This window comes from Ipomoea nil, unplaced genomic scaffold (genome assembly GCF_001879475.1).
Source record: "Ipomoea nil cultivar Tokyo-kokei standard unplaced genomic scaffold, Asagao_1.1 scaffold1431, whole genome shotgun sequence".
In the NCBI taxonomy this organism is placed as follows: Eukaryota; Viridiplantae; Streptophyta; class Magnoliopsida; order Solanales; family Convolvulaceae; genus Ipomoea; species Ipomoea nil.
This window is the reverse complement of record NW_017617859.1, coordinates 258,596-281,472: the sequence shown is the minus strand read 5'-3', so window position 1 is coordinate 281,472 and position 22,877 is coordinate 258,596. Positions and strand designations below refer to the sequence as shown.

At 35.0% G+C, this 22,877-nt stretch overlaps 1 protein-coding gene across 3 annotated transcripts; it reads right to left on the bottom strand.

The window, feature by feature from the left end:
- Nucleotides 1-366: 366 nt before the first annotated feature.
- LOC109188530 (DNA-directed RNA polymerase I subunit 1-like) lies at nucleotides 367-18,058 on the bottom strand. Of its 3 annotated transcripts, XM_019339189.1 has the most exons (25): nucleotides 17,952-18,058; nucleotides 17,218-17,302; nucleotides 17,014-17,115; nucleotides 16,713-16,906; nucleotides 16,395-16,564; nucleotides 15,398-15,557; nucleotides 14,973-15,317; nucleotides 13,683-13,934; nucleotides 13,393-13,572; nucleotides 12,218-12,380; nucleotides 11,084-11,274; nucleotides 10,486-10,749; nucleotides 8,949-9,037; nucleotides 8,711-8,858; nucleotides 8,346-8,564; nucleotides 7,984-8,259; nucleotides 7,750-7,888; nucleotides 6,800-7,005; nucleotides 4,716-4,918; nucleotides 3,995-4,193; nucleotides 3,565-3,893; nucleotides 3,074-3,214; nucleotides 1,707-2,478; nucleotides 594-1,229; nucleotides 367-522 (listed from the first exon to the last, which is right to left on the bottom strand). In XM_019339189.1, the coding sequence occupies exons 4-24, from the start codon at nucleotides 16,728-16,730 to the stop codon at nucleotides 609-611; spliced, it is 5,085 nt and encodes a 1,694-aa protein (XP_019194734.1). In that variant the 5' UTR covers nucleotides 16,731-16,906; nucleotides 17,014-17,115; nucleotides 17,218-17,302; nucleotides 17,952-18,058; the 3' UTR covers nucleotides 367-522; nucleotides 594-608. The 3 variants fall into 3 exon arrangements, with proteins under 3 accessions (XP_019194734.1, XP_019194732.1, XP_019194733.1); XM_019339187.1 differs by having other exon boundaries at nucleotides 367-1,229; XM_019339188.1 differs by lacking the exon at nucleotides 17,218-17,302 and having other exon boundaries at nucleotides 367-1,229.
- Nucleotides 18,059-22,877: the final 4,819 nt, after the last annotated feature.

The following is a 22,877-nucleotide window of genomic DNA, read 5'->3' as shown; positions in this document are numbered from 1 at the left end:
AATCCAGAATCAATGAACTAAAAATCCAAAATCAATAAACGAACTAAAAATCCAGAATCAATGAACTAAAAATCCAAAATGAATGAACAACATAATGCTATTGAGGGAAATCGAAACTGAATTTTTTTATTTTAAGTGGGACGCGCATTTTTAATAAAACAACATCGTTTTTGTATCCGTATACACCATGCATGGTGCATACGGATGCACATCATAACTATCCCTCCTTGATAGTTAGAAAAGGCTAACTACGTTACCCGCTCAAAGGTATGTTTAGTGAAAAATACTTTCTTATAATGGTAATGCAGAAGCAGGAAGTAATGCATCAAATCAACTTACTATTCTTTTCAACTTCTGTTGGCAACGTAAAACGTAAACGAGATTTACATTCCATAAAACGTAATCATTCCGTTCCCAATGGCTGAAGGCCATTTTTCATCATAATTGTTTAAATACACAACAGAATAAAGCAAAAATCTTATGTTCAATGACCAAATGGCTTCATCAAAATTTCTGACTGTCTGTGTACAAGTTGCAAAACAAAAAAAAAAAAATTAAATGATTAAAATAAAAAATTGCATTAGAAAAGTGTCAACAGTGGCGGGTTCTTATTGTGCATCAATTTCCAACTTTTGCATCAAGTCAAAAGAACCAGTACCCATTTTGACGGGTAAGCCAAGGCATATTCTGGAAGATGGTGCATCCAAGTTGTCGGTCATACCATGAGATGCTGCTTCTACTATAAATTTCGACGCGGTTTCAAAAGACATCTTCAAAAAGGGTGACAATGAATCAGCTATTCTTCCATGTCTGCTCATTGGTTGGTAGCCACCATTGTGGGTCATGTAGTCTGCAATCAGGCTTAAGTGCCGAAAATCAATCTCAACACCATAAATACCAAACACAGTCTTCACCTCTCTGATGAGACTTGCCCTGGCAGCCTCGACCCCAAATGTTTGCAGCATGGCATGGATATTATTGCTGTATATTCGATTCACATCAAGTTCATCCTGCAATTCCCAAAATGCACCAAAATCCACTCCAGCAGCTTTCAGTGCCCAATAAAAGGGAGCGTTTTTGCTTTCATTGTTCTGAAGCTTCTTGGCTTTCTCCGTTTTCTCCCCATCCCAAAGTACCGTATTTTCATCCACATCAAATTTAACCATTCTGCACTGATGGATCCTCCCAGAACTCTTTATGTAAACTTTCTTTGCAGTCTTCTGAGCCACCTGCATTTGTATCAACTCTTTTGAATCAATACAATGAACCGCAAACAAAAAAGACAAGAGGGAGGGAGAGAGAGAGAGAGAGAGAGATTCTCTTCCCCTATACTACAAGCATATATTTCATCCTAAACTCATTCTGGTTTCCAAGTCTCTGATAAATGCAATTTAACATTCGTAACATGGCCACCCCCATTCGTCAATGTTCACAACATTCATTTATGGAGTCCACTTTACCCATCACTTAAAACTCATTTGTGACTTCTCTAAAGGTATCAATAGACATTAAAAATTTTAAAGCTATCACTACTCACTAGGAATTGTCACCAACTTCCGCAATATGTACTTGTCTACTAATTTCTTGAATATATTCTGGTGAAGCAAGCCAGAACAAGTCAAAATTGTAAGATACTAATTCCCGGTGAAGAGAATAGGAAATAGGAAGCATCTAGGAAGTCATCCAACAAAAGGATTAGCAGATACCTGTGCTAGTAAAATATGAGGTTCATTTGTAAATCTGAAATGGACCGTAAAGCTTGACCCTTTTGTTCCCACAAAAATAGCCCTGTCAGATTCCTTTTTCACAAAGATTTCCTTTTTTTGCTTTACTTTAGTTGGTGAATCGGTCTTTTCCTCACTTGATTTAGGCTTTGATGATTCTCTCAGTTCAGTTTCATCATCATCATCATCATCATCATCATCATCATCATCATCTCCAGCTTCCTCCTCCCTACTATTGACATCATCAGTCTCATCATTTTTCATTTCAGACGATGAATCATGTTCAGCAAGCTCATTGTCAGATCCATCGTCATAATCCATCTCATCTGTAGCTTGCTGTTTTCCTTTTTGTGCATCAGAACCAAGATCCTCAGTTCTATCATCCTCCTCATCACCATCATCATCATCAGCCATATCTTCTTGAGATTTGGCACCGGAAGCATTTTCATCTGTTTCATTCGATGCAACTGACTGAGCACTGGATTTGAAATTTTTTATGCCACTAATTTTAGAAAGCAAGGACAAATGATTTTCAATTGCATCCTCCAACTCCCTCAAAAACGCAGATGTGAGGGTATACTTGCAATCTTTCAACGAGACAAAATCATGTTTTTTGAGCTTCACAATAAGTTTGTAAACTTGAGAAATGTTATTGTTGTGAATTGATATCGGCAATAGATGGACTTCCATGCTCTCAATCATGTCTGCGACGGTGATCTTATTCACTTTTGCTAGAAGGGACTGGGCATCATCCCTGAAGACAAAAAGAGAACTCCTTAATCTAGGCATATTTAGTGTAGCAAAAAATTTCTTGGACACAAATGTGTGCCAGAGACCAAAAAATAATCATTAAAAACCCAACATGCTAAACCCAGAACAAAGTATTGGCTATTGTCTCTAATCTGAATGCCAATATACAGATATGTCTAGCATAAATATGAACAAAACACCCTGCCACCTGTTTTTGTCACATTTATTTAATCATCTCTCAACCAAACCCAGGGACCTTGAAGAGACGGAAATAAACAGAAGGGGAAAACACCATTGACTAACCCAGATAAGGATAGAGAATGAAATAAATGGAGAAATCACATTAAAGGAGTCCCTATATATCTTGTAGCAAACCACAAGATATGGACTTTATTTTGTTTAGAACCATAAAAAAACTACACACTTTAATTTAATTTTAGTTTTTTTTCTATTTGGTACATATGTTATATGTACATGAATATTGGCACTGGAAGTCCAATTAGTGAATTAAAATGTATGAGCACACTACACGCCACTAACATTCACCAATACTAGTAGGGATGCCAATGCACTGCAAGTAATAAAAGCCAGAAATTTACCTTGATGTCCACCCAAGGAAGGGACAGGACAAAAAAGGAGTCTTAATCACATCAGAAGCTGTCATCAAAATCTCCTGAAGACGTGGAATACCAAGTGTGACATTCATTTCCCCACGGCCAGCAAGATGGAAAGTGTTAAGTCTGGGAACCAAAAAACGTTGTTAAACCCAGCAATATAATGTATTTGTTGAAATAGAGAAAATATTTAAAAGACTGATTTGACCATAATATCGAAACATATTTCAGAAGGTAATTTCCAACAATCCTACTAAACATCTCTCTTTATACCAACAAATGAGGATTCAACTATCTAGAGGTTAATAATGCAAATTGCTGAATATTCAACAAATCTTTCCAGGAAACAATTTTAAAGTTAAGTAATGGACGCGATATTGAAACACACAATGGGACCAAGCAAGCAGCAAATTCAATATTTTCCATTCAAAGCTAAGGCATGCAAGACAACAAAGATAAGGAAGGATGTATCTTACGTCATCTGAGTTGATGGTTCACCTACGGACTGACCAGCTATTACACCTACAGGTTCCCCAGCTTGCACCAGACTAAACAAATACTTCTGTTCTACTAATTTGAGAAAGGATGCTAGCTTCTTTTTATCTGCAGTTAGCTGCTCCACTTGCTTCTCAAAACGCTCCTCTTGCACATGCTTTGCTAATGACTTCTTTGAGTTTTTATCTAACTTTGCCTTCCTCTCCATCCAGAACTTCTTCACCCTTTCTTCAAGTCCATTAGGCAATTTTTCAATATAAGAATTGAATTGGCGTGCAGGATGAAACTTTTGACGAATGGTTTCTTCATTCTAAGCATCAATAAAGAGGAATGGAGAAATCACCGGACATTCTTTCCCAATGATAAATATGAGACAGCATTATCAGGCAGGATTATACAGAAAGGGCATACCTTTTGAAGTGCCTTGAAGTTTTTGAGAAAGCTAGTTCGATGCACATCAATACCATCTTCACCATAGTAAAATTGGATGATCGAGCCATCTGCATCACGGACAGTATAATCATAACAAACTTTGAGGCTCTCAAGATTTTTTATCAAGCACCTCTGAAGATATCCACTGCGAGAGGTCTTAACAGCAGTATCTACTAATCTGTATATACAAGTCAGACGAGTAAGGAGCCAAGATAACAAAACCAGAAGTGGCAGTACTCCATTAGAAAAATCAGATAAAAATAAGGCTTCAATTCAACCCGATAACAATACGAATCAATTTTCCGGCCTAACCCATTTTGGATTACACAAATCCTCACATAAAGTTTCCTTCTTTTTAGCCTTCTCCAATGCAGCCACATAGATATTAAATGTTGATTATATTTAAGTGTTGAATGTACAGACATGCAATTTTAGGTGATTTCACCATATCTTTAGGTGACTCTTGGCTTTTCAAGCACCCTTTGTTTAAGAAGTAACCTTCCATGTACCTTCTTTTCGTGTGTTTATGTACCTAATATTGTATTGAGCTTTTTTAACAATACTTGTTCTTTATTTCTACAACAGAATTTTGCATTGTCCAATATTCTAATTATTTATAAATTGTAAGTATGCAATGATCACAAATTTTGAAGTAAAAGGTTGAAGAAAATAGGAAGAACAAAGAAAATTTTGGATATACCCTTCACGACCAGCCATGCAGTGAAAGTAATATTCCTGAGGACGGAGACCAGTAAGAAATCGGTCAGTGATAAAGCCTCCTGCCCTGGCAGTGAAATCCCAGGGGGGAAAGCATGGCAAAGTCTTCCCAGAAACCATCCGAGGCACTCGCTTTCCTTCCAACTCTTGTTGGCCAAGATATGATGATATTTGTTGAAAATTAACCTACAGGAAGCATTCACAAGTACTAAACATGATGAAAATTGAAAATGAGAATATCAATGACAATACATTAAACAAGCAATGCATATTTGAATTGATAACTAACTTGACGCTTTGACAGTTTAAACCAATAATTTGGAGATAATGAATTTCTAAGTTTAAATTGCGGAGCACCAGAGGATACATCAAGCTTTTATAATGCCATTGCCTATTGTATTTATTTTTGTAAGTAAAGAAATAGAATTGAAAGGCACCAAGTGATACCAATCGTATACAAAGAGTGTACAGCAAACATAATACAAACAAATCAAGCCTATCCAAAAACAATCAAGGAAAAAGCAGCAACAGGGGTCTCTCCTTGAGCCCAAAAAAGAGCATATCAATTAAAATTCCTTGAATTAATCCATAGAGGATTGATGGCCTTCAAAACACTGTCAATCCCCTTCATTCCAAACCAACCAATGAGGAACAAGGTCCCAGTCCTTGGATCACTTTCTAAATATTAGGGATATTGGGAACCACTAAACTTGTTTAATTTATTTCTCACAAGGTGCTACAATTTATTTCCTTTTGCAGCTAACGTGTGACAATTGACATACTATATTTTACTACTTCATTCACCCCATTCACTTTCTTAACAGCAAGTCAGCAAGTAATATTATACAGAAATATATTAATATTTAATAAAATAAAATAATTCTAAAAAATTTGTAACTAAAAGATAAGAGCAAAGAGTTCAGGCAAATAGGTAACAAAATAACTATCTTGAGATAATCAGCTGTGATGATTTTAATATTTTTACTTGTTCCTCCTGGGATAAAACAAAAACCTCATGAAAGCAAAAGTAAATACAGGAGAAAATAGAGTTAATACCCAAAATCGTCCTCGACTATAGTGGTTTTTCTCAATTTCGTCCTAAACGACTTTGGTGACCTAATATCGTCTCAGACTTTTGTGTTTCGCTCAATTTAGTCCCAGGCTTTTGTGTTTTTGCTCAATTTAGTCCCTCATTTGTTATTCTGTCCATTTGGTGTTAAATAAATAGACAATTCAGGAATTTTAATATTGGCATCTCTTTACTCATAGACATGTGAACTGCGAAATTCTTTTTTTTTTTTACGAATTACTCCCATAATTAATCCTAAAACTGCGAATATAAAATTTGATTTGCAGGTCCGGGAGTAATTCTGGGTGTAATTCGTACAAGAAAGAGGAATTTCGCACTTCACAAGTTGAAAGTAAAGAGAGATCAATATTGACATTACTGAATTGCCCCTTTATTTAACACCAATTTGACGGAATAACAAATGGAGGACTAAATTGAGCGAAACACAAAAGTCTGGGACGATATTAGGTCACCAAAGTCGTTTAGGACGAAATTAAGAAAAACCACTATAGTCGAGGACGATTTTGGGTATTAACTCGGAGAAAATATGATCACATATGTGAAGAAGTAATCTACATAGAGCGAACCAAGCACTCCAATCTCAATCACAATCTATCCAAAACTATGTTGTGGAAGAAACCTATTGCTTTGGACATCATACCTTCCTTTACTAACAAAATGATATAAAGCATCAATCAAATATAAACTAGAAAACCATTGCTTCACAATTTACCATCATTAAAAATAGAATAATGCTAGACATAAAGAAATATAAACCTCTTGGAATGACAATAAAATTATAGCAAAAGCAAACTGCGTTTGAAGATGCAAGGTTTAGAAGCCAGGCAGGTCTAAAACCCATGACACTAAGAATGATTCTTGCCATCTACCAGTTGCAAATGGCAAGTCCATGTGGATGTGACTCTTTATGATCCAGAACAAAAAATGAGAAGGCATAGAACAAATCATCCTGAACAATATATATATAATCAACTTACCGTACTACCCTTAGCCCCAGTGACTGTCATAAGAGAGATGCAATTCTTGGGGAATGGTCTCAATAATCCTTTGAGAAGCAAATCTTTGTCCATGTTTTCTGCTTTTTGGTTCAGTTTATTTTTCATCTTCATGTCCAAGAAAGCTACAGCATTTTCTTTATCTGTGCTAATAACTTTTTCAATTTCCAGCTGGAGTTCTACAGGACCTACAACAAACCAAACAAAATTCATCAGGAAAAATATCTATACATATAGATAAGAAAATAAATTAATAGAGGTATAAAACAATCAAAAGAGAGTTATCGAAAGTTTGCAGTGTTTTTAATCAAAATTTCAACTCTGCTCGTGATTCTCAGATTATTCATTAGGGTAGCAAATTCATGAGATTTGTTTGAAAGTATTTTTCTTATTTGCAAGATCTTGATACATGGACCATTTCAAGGTAGAAAATTATTTGCAGTGCATGTATACATGTATATTGAGAATGCATTAAATTCATATTATAGTATAAGTATCTCTTTTTTTGTTGAATTGATGAAAAGCATGGGGTTCTGCTAATATAAATTGATGAAAAAGAACAATGATATACAGCATGAACAGAGGTGGAAAGTGAAGCCTTTCCTATAGGATTGCAGTAAATAAGAGCAACCAAAATTTTTTATGCATTGATAAGTCAAATAGTTTATGGCCTTGTTAACTCACTCAAAGCATTTATTTTTCATAATGTCAGGAATTTCATCAAAAACCTAAGGTGCTTCAGAAAATTATAAAGGTAATTAAAACAATACACAGAGAAAAGATTAAAAAACAAGTGACAGGCATGGCTACAGCAAGTGTCTGAGAATTTAGCGGGAATACCGAGCAATTAGAACAAAATATTACAAAATGCCAAGCACAGCTAGTGTCTGAGAATTCCTTTCATTATATGTATATGCAATAGATTATGATACCTATTTCTCCAGGTTTGAACTTAACAAAATTAGCATGAACTTCTTCACCAACATCATTCCCTTCAAGATGCTCTTTCCTTCTGGAGTCATAGTCAGGCAATATTATAAGGTCATCCAATCCACATGTGAAGCCATGAGTCTGAATGATGGAAGTGAAACCAGCAAAAAAGTATGATCCAACAGGCTTGATATAAAGAATTAAACTTTGAAAAGAAAAAAGGTTAAGACAACCACCTGCAAGAAAATGGTAAATAATCGACTAAAAGCAGAGAGCAACACTCCCGCAATGTTTGACCCATACAGCTCCTGAACAGTGTGGACCAAACCAAATTTCCCAAACTGCGCCTTGTCAAGAACACCACGTACAAACTCATTTTTCCAAATGATAAACTTATTATCAGCAGTATTATCTTTATCTTTGGAGAAGTATTTCTCCGGAACTTTCCCTTTGTTTCTGATGGTACAAGGTGCGAAACCTCTTGTCAGATGGTTTAAAATTGCAGTAATGACCTAGAATTGTAAAGTTAAAAACAATTAAAGAGATATGTTCATAAATCAAGGTTATTCAGCACAAACTTGGCAATCTCTTATCAAACCTGCTTCCCAGTCCAAAGAGGCTTTGGTTTCCATACAGCAGGCAATACAGGCTGCAGAAAACTCTCAGAGTCTACCGTTGAAACTTTCCGAGAACGATCTCCAGAAAACGAACCATGGCCCGCCATGAACACACCAGACCCATAGAGAAGTTGGTTGAACTCATCAAGAGTTAAAAATGTATTCTTCATTGTAAGAATGACAGCACTTACAATATGATCCTAAAGCAATTGCCAAAGAACATTCACATTAGTACCATTGATGCATTACAACATTTACTGCAGTAAAAGATCATAAATTAGTAATGACAATAAGTTCGGAAAAACAGTTGAGAAGTTGGGAAAAACATAAATGAAGATGAGGAAACCTGAATCAGGCCTCTAACAGTATCTCCCTTTGTTGGAACGATGTATTGTTCATTAGCATTTACAATGTTATAGGCTTCAGCACGAGAAACTTCATCTTGAGGAAAATGGACATTCATCTCATCACCATCAAAATCGGCATTGTAAGAGCTAAAAGTAAATCCAGAGTTAATTAGTCAATTACTACATTTCTACCAGGTATAAGAAACTCTTTAAAAACAGAATAGCAGGTAGACCAACCTGCAATTAGCATAATGCATGCGAAGCGTTTTCTCCCCCTTCAAAACACGAACTACGTGTGCCATTATGCTGGGTTTGTGAAGTGTTGGCTGCGAATAAATTTCTCAGTTACACTAAACAGCACTTTCAAATAATCTAAGTGTGAAAGCAAAATGAATTCACATATTCTGAATAAGTATTTCAATTTAGTGTCTTAAACATTTAAAGAAAGCAAACCACATCCCTCTGTGCAATACAAATATTCATTAGTTTCCTGACAAACACAAAGCAAGTAAATAGCATTTAATATTTCAGTTCTAACATGATTTTATACTTCTTCACCACTCAACACGTAGAATAAGTGCAAAATGCCCTAGCTCAGAAGCTTGTTCACAGAAGCATATGATGAAAAAAAGTTCATGAATTTATATGCACTAAATGCATAAACACCAAGAATTATTAGAAAGTGCCACAGGTAGGCATGACCTCTTAACAACCAAGGCAATCATGATCATTAATCAGCATAGAATAACTCCAAATGAGGATGCCAAATCTCAGTGTACCAGAATGATATGCACATGGGATAAAAAAAAAAAAAAACACACAAAATTTGGCCGAAGATATGGAAGTTCACTGTGATCCTCCTCTCAAAGCCTTGTAAATTATGTATTCGCCCTTTACATAGAAGAACAAAACGACGTGTTTATGGAAAAAATCATATATAGATCACCACCTGATCTTTAGTAGTGATCATCCAAGTCATTTTAATGCCTCCTAGACCACTTAAGCCTAAGTGGCCCAGGCTGCACATGTGGCAATAAAGTTAAACTTCTCATGGACCATTCATAAGATAATACACTTCTAAATTAGTTGAAATTTTTTATTCCTTCCTTTTGATAATTTTTTGCAGTCTCAGATGGTGATTTCAGGTGACGGTGTGTTGTTAAGCATTGCCTGACTTTGGTAATTTTCTTAAGCATTACATTGTGATTTAAGGTTGGTGCTTGGTGGTTTTCCAGTGATTAATTTGTTGCAGCCTCTTTCAGCACTTCATTGCTATACAAATACATCATTTTATATGCAATAAAAGTTACAGACAGTGTTAGAGGGGCCAGTAAGAAAACAGAGCAAGGTGCCATCAGCAAGGGTGGTTACTACTTCCCACTTACTCCTATCAAAGCAATCAAAAGCTTATCACAAGCAACGATTTTGCTCTTAATTGAACAGATAGTGCCTGGTGACTAAAATGCACACTGCTTTTTTGACACATACTTCTCTACAAAAATTGTACTAGATTCATCACTTTTTATTGGTTCATTTTATGCATATTAACAGGTTTAATTATATATTTTATACCATAATATGTGCACATATACATGCATACAGCCATACATACATACATACTAATGAGTAATGAGCTTCAATTAAAAAAGCATGCACTTCTCTTTGCACTGTAAGTAGAGAACAAATGACATTTGGGTAAGACAGAAAGTGAGTGGAATGCAGTAACAACATTGAAAGGACAAAGAAGAAAATTATATGAGGAATAATGCCATACCTGCCTATTGACAAGCACAATATCCCCATCCTGCAAGTGCCGGTATACAACTTTTCCCTCAAATTCATACTCACTGTTCTTCCCTGATTGTGTTACCACGCCACTAGAAGAAGGCAATTTTCGAGATACTGCTACACGCATCTTTCTATGTGGTGGCAGCTTAAATGTGGATACTCTATCAGAATATGACATAGCTCCAGGATGGATCTCAGGGCCATTGATAATAGCATCCCTCAATTTGGCAACATTCCATGGAGTCACTCTCTGGAAGAATATTTTGAAATCAGAAATAGAAGATTTAAAAGAAAAACTTGCTTCTTCCTTATACTGTTATTACTTTTCCCATCTTGTCTCTAATCCACCCCCACCCCACCCCACCCCACCCCCACTGCCCCTTCCAAACAACAAGAAAAAGAAAAAGAAAGGTTATGAAATATACCATCACTGCCCATGCAATTTCTAAGTAAACTAAAAAAAAGTTGTAGAAGAAATTTTCCTGAGCATCCAACACAAATCTGGCAAAAATCTCAAGCACAAAAGGAATTTTATTCGGCAAAGAAGCGATAGTAAACAAGAATAACAAGAAAATGCATCTTACCTCTGGATAAGTTAGCCGGAGTGCAAAATAAGGCGGGATACCAATTTCATTGACAGCCAAATAAGGATCTGGAGATATAACAGATCGGCATGCAAAATTGACCCTCTTCCCCATCATTTTCTGGCGGAAGATACCCTCTTTCTTTTCCAGCAATTGGCATATGCCAGTACCAACATCTTTTTGACCTTGAGCTGACATCATATTAGCAAGATCCTAAGTAAAAGAATTGGCCTAATAGTACAGAGCATGTTAATTTTCACTTTTCAGATCGAAGCCACCAAATAAAGCAAAACCAAATAGAACTCAATCATCAGATGAATAAGACAATTAAAACCACTAGATAGTACGTGCTGATTACTGAATAAAGTATTACATAGACAAAGAATATTCCTCAACAATAAATCAGCCAAGCAGAAGTGGTAAATGGGAGGGAAGCCATTTAGGGGTCATTTGGTTCACGAAATGTCATATTACCTTAGGGAATGTTGGACTGCTGAGAATGTTGGATTACTGGGTTTCGTTAAAACTGAGATATGTAATATAAAGTTGTTTGGCTGAAGGGTTGTTCTTTGCGTTATAATGGTTATTTTACTTTAATACCCTCAATATTTTTTCATTCATTTCAATATTCCAATGCATTTAACCATGCAAAATTTGATATATATATATATAATTTGCATGCATGCATCCGCAAAGTCATTTCTATGCAGGCATCCGAAAAGTCAATTTTCCTTCATCTGAAAAGTTGATTTTTCATGTTAAGCAAAGTAAACTTGCTTGCTTTGACCGAATGGTTAATTTCCATGTTTTTAACTTTTCGGTCAAAAACAGAGCAACATGATGGAAAGTGAAGGGCTAAGTTAGTAAAAAGCCAAAAAGGGAATCTCATAATACCTAAAAGGATGCCAAGGGCTCCAAAATAGGGAAAAAGCTGATGTGGAGCTTAAATTTTATTCCATTGGGAAGTTACATAACTCAAACCAACATAGGAATGTTATATAACCAACCAAATATAAACCTTTGTTATCTTAAATAATCCGAACCAAACGCCTCCTAAAGGATGTTATGGGAATCAAGATTGTAATGGTCAAAAAACAGCACCAGTGATAACAAATCAAAAATCAGTTTACTTACCCATTGCAGTTTTGCTATCAAATAAAACATTTACAGATTGTTGAAGTTCCATCCATCGGTTGATGATCTTAGAACGTTCAGTAGTGTTAACATGAGCATTCCCCAAGGCTATATTGGACTGAAGGACCTTGTTTAACATAACAGTATGTGGATGCTCCATTACCTGAAAAGTGCAAACACATATATAATGTAAGTATAATCCCTATTGATTAACGAAGCACCATATATACAACCCCAGTCAAAAAGGCATTAGATCACACTGTGAATTACTGGTAACATCTTCTATATCTGTACTTTAGAACTCAAAATGTAATATAGAATAAGACCTCAGCTGTTTCCTTATAGCAGTTAAGGATAGACTATGGAGGATGGGCAACCACATTAACATGGATAGTATGATGATCACAGAACTTCATAGGCACGCTTGGTTCACGGAACGAGACCTCCAAATTCTCATATAGAACAAGACCTCATAATAGGAATTATACTCCATTATTTGGTTTGGCAAAGGAAAAAGATATATGATGACTAAACTCTAAAGGAATCTCATTCTAGTGTTTGGTTTATAAAGGATTGGGAAATGAATAAATATTCAAATTACAACAATACACATTTCCAATATATATGTATAGACACACACAAAAGTAAGTGTATGTATGTATGTATCTATGTATGTACGTATTATTATTATATATTAATATTAATTATTAATATATAAATGCATACAATTTATCTATTTGTTATATAACCCTGAAAATAGAAACATATACAAATGGACATTTTCATCACATAACATAGAAAAATGGTATAGCAGTCAAAACATCAAACCGAATACACAAGGCTCCAAAATCAGGTGGAGTTTGGAGAGGGAAGAGTAAAGAACCCCAAGTCTGCTTTTCAGGGAGATGGTTTTTTTGTGCATGAAACCATATCTCTTGGTCAATAGAGGAGCTTTTGGTCACCACCAAGGCCCACCTTTCTACGCTCACATTAAAGCTCAGAGGACTCATTCAATAAAGATTTCTAATATGATAATGGCTGTTGTCTTAAGAATTTTAAATCCATTGGTTACAAATTCATAAATCTTAAGTTCAACAATCCCTTGAGAAAGTGAAAGTCACAGAAACAGCATCAATGCTAGGAAATCATTTAGATACACGAATTTTAATACTTACAGAATCTCCCCCTTTCGCAGGTGGACGGAATTTGATAGGCGGGACAAGAACAGCCTCCAAGAAGAACATAGAGTGCCCTGCTACCTTGTCAGGTTTATTAAGATTCTGGCTTTGAATGTCACAGATAAAAGAGCAGATAGAAGCTTCATTTTCCCACAAGAGCTTTATAATATCTCTGACCTATAAGTAGAAACAAATAAAGATGTTTGAGTGCTCCAAAGAGAATAGCAAGGAATTCATATCCAGGAGAATGCATTATAATGCCTACAAATTACACCAATATGTTATACCTGAGAAGGTAAAAGAGGTCCTGAAAGAATACGTTTCTGCTTTTCCAACTCATGATACACAGTATCTTCACGACTCCCGGGGGTCATAGAATTTTCTACTCCATCCGTAGTCGGGAATGAGTTGGTTTCAGCAGTTTCAAAGTCATTCACAACCTCAGAAGTAATATTTTCTTTGGCTCCACCTGTGCTCCATCCCTCCAACTTATGACCTCCAATAATATTTTCTCGAAGGACTGTGTTTGCAATGCCATCCTACAGAAATAATCCAGTTGACAAAAGAATATTAGAAGGGCAGCAGGAATTTCAAAATCTTCAGAAAAAACTAAGTGATATAATCATTATCACAAAGCATTAGCATGTCTTAACTAAAGAAAAACACTACAAACATGAGAGATTGAGAACAGCTGTCAACATCCACATGTGCAAGTGCACACTGTAAGAATGTATACACCCTCTCCTCAAGCAGAAAATCAACGTCAACCAACCATAATGGAAGTACAGATGACATGATTGTTATTAGCTTCAGATGTATGCTTCATGTTCAGCAATTGCAATATAATAGGATTAATAGCTTAATAACTCTACGTACGTATTCAAAGAATAAAATACACAAGTAGAATGACCTTACAGTGCATGAGTGCAATAAAGCAAGATAATCTGTCAAATATACTTGTTTATAAATACTGTAAATCTTGTTAAAAAGCACACAAGAAAATAAATTACAAAGGGTGAGGGAAGAGCTAGCTTAGCCATTTCATCGCAGTAAAACGATAAGGTCATAACCAAAAGCAATGGTGTTCTATAGGTGTGAATCTTGTGGAATTTCAGCATGTAGAAAACAACTTTACTTTATATGATGGATTATCTGGACTTTATCTCATGCTGAAATGATTGTCCTCTGTAACATTTCCTTAATCCAAGGACTACAAAAATAGTGCACTGATACCTTTCTTCATGAAAAATATATCATTTTTCCATCTAAAATGAAAATAATAAAACTGAACCAGGCGCCAAATTACTAACATAACCACATTTCAACTCAGGAAGACCAAAGATGGGGTTAATTGTTGACATTTTGAATAAGAGATGAGTTCACGGCCACAATGTGGGCTGTTGCCTCTGACCCGAACAAATAGAATTGACCTTTTAAGACTCGATATTCACAGAATGAGCAAACAATCATCCCTCAACAGAATTAACAATTATCTGGGATATCAAAAATAAACTAATGAAATGAAATTCTGGATATACAAATTACAAGTAGTCAATGTGGTGCCATGAGTCACATACCATATGAAGCCATCCAAAAGTTGGTTTACTGATCTTGGGATTTTTTGCTTTGCATTTGTTGCACTTAACAGGCTTTGGCCTTAGAAATTTATTCAACACTGCCATAGCTTCAGTAAACTGAAAATTGTCCCAATTTGGCTGCTGTTTATTATGGTCAAAATGATCTTGTGAGCCAAAATCATCAGTAAGGCCTGACATATGGCTTCCCTCACAGTCCACAGGATCACTATCAATGTAGTCATTTGAAAATTCTTCACCCAATTCTGAAGATGCTTCGCCTAATCGTTTGGCCCCTATAATATCACCTTTTGCTATTAATCTCAATTGGGAGGCACAGTTCTCAACCTACATTAAAAATAAACGGGATGCAGAATGTGATGGTGAAATGCACTAAACCCAAAGCAATATTCATAAACTAAACTCACCTCTCTCCTGCTTGCCTTAAAATGAAAGCAAAATAGGCATGTTCTTTGCAAAAGATTATACAGCATATCAAACAGCAATGGATTGTAGACGGGAGAAACAAGATCAATATGACCACAGTGGCCTGGACAGTGAAATGAACGCTGACCACATGATTTGCACCTGCAAGTATAGTGGTTTAAAAAGTGAAAGTAATTACAATGAAGGCAATTTAATAGTACTGGGCAACTTTAGGATCCATTTTGTCACATGAATAAAAGCAGGCATTCATATTTGAGAGAGTTATAGAGTTCTATGACTTCTATCTCTTAGAGCATCCCCATTGGGGAGTTTTTTACCAGTTTTTGAGACAAATTTGATGACTTGGAAGAAAGAGGAGAGAGAAGAAAGGTTTTACTGCAACAAACTTGGTTTGCTCAGTTTTTGAGGAAATAACTCACTTTGCACCATCAAGGGCTTGCCTTTTCAGTTTTTTTTTTTTTTTCCCTTTTTAATTCTTTTTTATTTTCTCTTTGCTCAAACAAAGCAAAATCCTGACAAAATGGCCCTAGGTCTCTCATGTATTACCTGTAAATTGTTTTTTTTTCACTCTTAGAATTAGATATGCTCAAATGGTGCCTCATAAGCTAAAAATTTATATAAATTATATTATATTGACTTCTATAAATATATTGTAATTTGGATCAAGATATAGAAAACCAAATCTCAGTGCCAGTAAGCAACAGCTCTTCTGGGCAGTTACCCATGTCATACAGAATAATTGGCACAAATAAACAGATGGAATGGCAGAGGTAAACATCCACAATCATATATTCATATAGTTCTTGGATTGGTAAAACTTTACAAGGCAATGAAAAATACAACCAAACAGCATCACTATGAGCTACGTTTCCCCCATAATCAAGCATAATAAAAATCAATATGTTGCGGTCCAACAGAGCTACAAAAATGGTATAGACTGTGTATATTTAAAAGAAGATGTAAGTTAGGTAAACTTACTCAGCACCCTCATTAGAAGGACCCAAGGCTGGGTCGTATAAACCCCCTGGAGTTGGACCCCCCACTAAATCAAGAAGATTCGGATTGGTAACCTTCACTACGCTGTGGCGCCGTACCTCTTTGGCCGTCATGAAACTGAAAGTAACGGCCTCAACGGCCTCAGACGCACCCTGATCATAGAATTCCAAAAACAAACAAATAAATAAAAATACAGATACGTCGCAACCAATGCAACAAACTGAAACAGATAGGCTCCTGTTCTAACATACTTGACCAATAAATCACAGTTTTGTGAGGGAGAGAAATAGAATAGTTTACCTCAACTGCTTGAAGCATGATTCCGAATGTGACCTTACAGATATGTATCACGCTGCGTTTATGCGGATATATATATAAATATAGTAGGAGATTAAGAGGTCGGCTGCCGGACGCCGCCGCAGGGAGGACCGGTGGCAGAGAGACGCGATTTTATGTGGGGAATGTTGTGAGGTAAAATGGGCAATAGGGGTACTCTGGAAATTTTTAATAAAAGAAATTCAAAACAAGTTGACTTGTCAAGCCTAGAAAGCATATCAAGGAAAGAACATTCATGAGAGTAATTTATGAAAGAATCCCATACCTTCATCTTCACTCTCAGTGTAACTCATCTTCAGTTACATCAATATATCATACACCTTAGGCTTTATGTTTAGAGATTTTTTGCATCGGAGAGCCAAAATGACTGAAAACAAAAAAGATATACTTTTCACTATCAATTTCTCTACTACTTATTTCTCAAGTAAATTAATATGCAGAAAATGTGCATAGAATAATGAAAACAAACCTAGAGTGCTGGAAATCATTTTCACTAAAATCATACATCCATAAGTACTTAAATGGCATCAGCTGAACTCTCAGCACAAAACTCACTGCACATTGCATATTGCATAAGATAAGCACACAAACTGTTTAAAATCAAGCACACAAATTACATACACACTGTTTAGATCCTATATTAGAACATATAATACTAAAATTACACTGCTAACAATCATTTTAATAGAATAATACATATATTCATCTTGGCAGTAGATTCATAAATTCAAGAACTCAGGCATTATGACTAATAGTGTATTCATAAGATAATAAAATAAAATTAATAAGTCATAAATTCAAGCATTAAGAGTTAAGACGAACATTATATTCATAAATTCATAACATTTCAAAAATTAAAAAAAAAAAATTATTCTGCAAAAATTATGACTTCAAAACATATTCAAATATAACCACATAATCACATTTTCAGAGTTTCACATTTTCACATACATATAATGGAGCATGAAATACAATTTTTTTAATAAAAACATTGTAAAATCTATACTACAGTTTAAAAAATTTTACAATGGGTGAGGAAATTTTCGAGAATTATAAATAAAAGAAAAATTATACCAAAAGCATTTGGCAAATTAATACAAAAGAAAAAGATTCCAAACACGGTTAAAACCTAAAACATATATTTTCTAGAAAAAAAAAAAAAAAAAGCGAGAGACTGAAATTGAGAGGTTAAAGAGGACTCACCGGGAAGGGGCGCCTGAGTGGCTGAGAGCCTGAGCGAAGGTGAGACTCGAGAAGACCGAAGTCAGAGTCGTATTCAGGCGGAGAGGCGGAACCAGCAAAGGCGAGACTCGAGAAGACCGAAGTCAGAGTCGTATTTCGGCGGAGAGGCGTAACCAGTGAACCATGGAGAGTTGGAGAGGGTTTGAGAGGCGGAGATTGGAGAAGGCGAGAGAGTGATGAGTGATGAGGAGATTAAGAGGTCGGCCGCCGGACGCCGCAGCAGGGAGGACCGGTGGCAGAGAGACGCGATTTTATGTGGGGAATGTTGTGAGGTAAAATGGGCAATAGGGGTTTAGGGTTTAATGAGCATTGAGCAATAGTGCCCTTTGGCCTTTTGGACGTGGCAAACGGCTTTCTCAGCATGATTTAGACTTTCTAAAAAAAAAAATTGTTAATTAGTACTCTGTATTAAGATCTTAGGGGTCGTTTGGTTCACGGAATGTCAGATTACCTTAGGGGATGTTAGATTGCTGGGAATATTAGATTACTGGGAATGTTAGATTCCTGTGTTTGGCTAAAATTGGGGTATGTAATATAATCATGTTTGGTTTAGGGTTATCTTTTACACATACTATAATATCCTTAAGATAACCAAGGTTATCTTACATTACCTAAGATTTTGAAGGGAATCACATTCCCTTCAAAATCCTATGTGGAGGGAATATGACATTCCTTGGGAATGTCAGATTCCCTAAGATAATATGAACCAAACACCGGAATGTGAGCTTTGGAATGTCACATTCCCTTGGTTATGTTATATAACCTGAACCAAACGCCCCCTTAGAGTGAATTCCATTTTTGGGTCTTACTGTTATAGGGCTATTTCCAATTTTAGTCCATCATAATTTTTTTGGCCACATTGCGCCCACTGTTAATAAAATCGTTCCAATTTTAATCCACATTAGACTTTCCGTCATCTGGCCGTGATTTTAAGGGGTATTTCCGTCTTTCTAGTTAAATACGACGCCGTTTCGCTCAATAACCCCCTGTCAACGACCTCGCTGACCCCGATTTCCACTCCTCTGATGACCGCATCGACGAATTTTAAGACGCCATTCAGCTTAACTCCAACAACGAAGAAAATTCCGTGCCTGAAGAGGAATACGGGGAAGATAATTAAACCAAAATCGAAGAAATTGAATTAAGCTCAGGAGCGCTGCGCTCTCTGGTTTTCAAAATCGAAGAGACCAAAATTGAAGCTCAGCTTTTCAAAATCGAAGAAATTGAAGCTCAGGTGCGCTCTCTGCTTTTCAAATCGAAGAAACCAAAATTGAAGCTTAGCATCAGCTTTCCAAAATTTAAGAAATTAAAGCTTAGGGGCGCTCTCTGCTTTTCAAAATCGAAGAAACCAAAATTGAAGTTCAGCATCAGCTATATCTAACCACTACAAACACAGGGATACATACTTGCAATGGCCGGAAATTCACCGTCAACCCAACAAATCCTGAAAATCTTGGAGAGTGCCAATCAATAATCTGAGCAGCAGGGGTTGATCTATGCATATCCCTGACCCCAGCTATGGACTCCGATCGTCCATGCATGGACTCCTTCGGTGGTAGAGACTCCCGCGACGAAGACTGGTTCGCGACACGGGACTTCGCATATGGATGGCAATCACCTTGCTGATGTCTGGCGACGTCTCTGGAGGGTCGTAACCTCTTAATCGCTGGCTTGTAACCTCTTAATCACCGATTTCACCGAGGGAACTTCAGAGGAAGAAGGTGGCGGGGGGGGGGGGGGGGGGCGGGGGGGCATGGATTTGGTCGTGGCTATGTTTCTTCAAGTGCCTAAGACGACGAGACTGAAACAAACGAGGAAAGCGGTCCAGGAGGACGAAATGAGAAGAGACAAATCCTAAAAAGATAAAAATGCCCTTGAATTACACGGCCAATTGACGGAAATTACTAACTTGGACTAAAATTGGAATGGTTTTATTAACAGTGGGTGTAATGTGGCAAAATTTTTTTTATGGTGGACTAAAATTGGAAAGAGCCTTAGAACAGTAGGACCAAAAATGAAATTCACTCAAGATCTTATGTCTAAACTCAACTCAAAATTCACTCAAGTACTTTACCTATTTTAATATAAAATATAAGAATAAGGTGCTAAATTGGTCATTCAACTACACAGCATATTGTAAATTGGGCCATCAAACTAAAAAAAAAAAACTACAATTAAGTTATCGAACAATACAAAATAATGCAATTCAACCTAAATTGACTTATTGACCTAGTAGCATGCTGGTGTGGCGGTTACCAAATTTAAAATATTTTTTTTTAAAGCATGCTGGTGTGACACTTGGTTGTATTTTTAACCTCTTTCTCCCATTTTTTCTTTTCTAATCACACCTACAAAAACTATTCAAAAACCACACCAAAGGCGGTTTGGTCCACTAATTTCTCAAAAAAATGCTTCTTTAGCTCTTAATTTTAGTTTTTTTTATGTATTTAGATGGTTTAAACAATCTTTTGAACACTTTTACAACCACTTTCGTAAATAATTTCTAAGAAATAACTATGGAAACCTTATGTTTTATTACTAAATTTTAAAAAATTTTAATTTTTAATTTTATTTTTAATTAAAAAAAAAATCGGCGCCTAGGGGGCGCCTAGCGTGTTTTGCAACATTGTGTTATAGGGGCGTTTCCTTTTATATTTTCAACTAAATTATTAAACTATACCATTTGATTATACGGCCTCTTGACGGAAATATTAACGGTGAATTAAAAGTGGAACACATTCAATAACAGTGGTTGTAAAGTGGCAAAAAAATTAAAGTTGACTGATATTGAAAACACCCCTATAACAGTAGGACCAAAAATGGAATTCACTCTGTTACTGATTTAGAAGTGTTACAAAGGATGCTCTCATTTGAAACCAAAATGTTCATATATGGGCACACGTGTCAAATAGTCTTATCTACTACTGCGAACTTGTCAATTCCCAAAGCGAATTAAATTAAGTGCCAAATAAGTCCATCTACCAGCTAAATTTGTTCGATTGACTTTTTTGCAGGTTGCTAACAGGTTGCCTATTCAATTATTAAAAAAAATATATATATATATATATATATATATAATAAATACAGCCACCGGCTGTCCGTCATAAATTCTGCCATCGGCTGTCCGCGACGGACAGCCGACAGTCGTGGTTGTCTGGCGAGGACAACCGGACAGCCACGGCTGTCAAAGATGAGGTCCAGATCTGGACCTCATCTTTGATAACTGTGGCTGTCCGGTTGTCTGGTGCGGACAGCCGGTGGCTGAAATTCTTTTATTATTATTATTATTATTATTTATTTATTTATTTATTTATTTATTTATTATTATTATTATTATTATTATTATTATTATTATTATTATTATTATTATTATTATTATTATTATTATTATTATTATTATACATACTAGTATTTTATATGCGCGATGCGCAAAAATTATACACCCAATATTAAAATTAAATATAAAAATCTTAGTTATATTAATTTTTAAAAAATAATAGTGTGTGTGTGTGTGTGAATATATATATATATATATATATATATATATATATATATATAATTGTATAATTCATATTAATATTATTGAGGTAAGAATTATAGAAATGATAAATTACTAAATATAATATTAACAGAAAAACGGACATAAACCAAGGGTATAACCTGGATTGAAACTTATTATGTTTAATATATATATATATATATATATATATATATATATATATATATATATATATATATATATATATATATATATATATATATATATATATAAGAGTAAAATCTTCCTAACAAATTTTTTCCCTAAAACTTTTGTAGTAAATAAGCCCATCTACCAAAAGTTTTAGGGAAAAAATTTGTTAGGAGGATTTTACTCTTATATATATATATATATATATATATATATATATATATATATATATATATATATATATATATATATATATATATATATATATATAGATATATAAATATAGATATAGATTGTAAGAGGATCATTGCTCTATCTTTTCAAACATTTTTAATGTGCGATAAAAATGATCACAGATCATTTACAAAGGGAGCTCGTGACTCTTTTTTTTTTAAAAAAAAATTTAATTTTATTTTGTATATAGTTTTTTTTTTTGGACTATTATTATTGTTGTTGTTGTTATTATTGTTGTTGTTGATATTATTATTATTATTATTGTTGTTGTTGTTGTTATTCTAATTTGATTATTTGACAAATTCGTCAAAATTTTAAGAAATCCGTCTGTTTAACATTTTATATTTAAACAAAAAACCAAAAATATTATTGAATAACTTAGCAATTTACTCCAAACTGCTAAAAACTAAAACAACTCATATACGTTTTGGGTTAATCTTTCTTAAACCCCCTAATAAATTAAAAAAATTAAAAAAAAAACTAAAATAAGAAGCCATTACGATAAGGTTTCTTAAATAAAAGCATTTTGACACGTTGGTCTTCAATAGGTTGAGAAAGTGTACACGAATAGTTATGATATGGAACTGTGTCCACCTTGCAAGGTGTACACAGTTCCATGTTTATAATTACTAAACTATATGTTCATTATTATAAAGTTATATATTCATAATCTTTGAACTCCATATTCATAATTATTGAACTCTATATTTACAATTACAGAACTTTATGTTCGTAATTACTAAACTATATGTTCAAAATTATGTTCATAATAGTAGAACTATATACTCATAATTATTAACAATTTTGGAACCGTGTTTATCTTACAAGATGGATACGGTTCCACAACACAATTTACCGGGTCAATAGTACTAAAAAAAATTAAGAGCCTTTGAACTTCTCATTTATAAAAAGTCTTTAGACTTCTCAATACTTGCCCACATTGATGGGCAAGCAATTGTATGGTT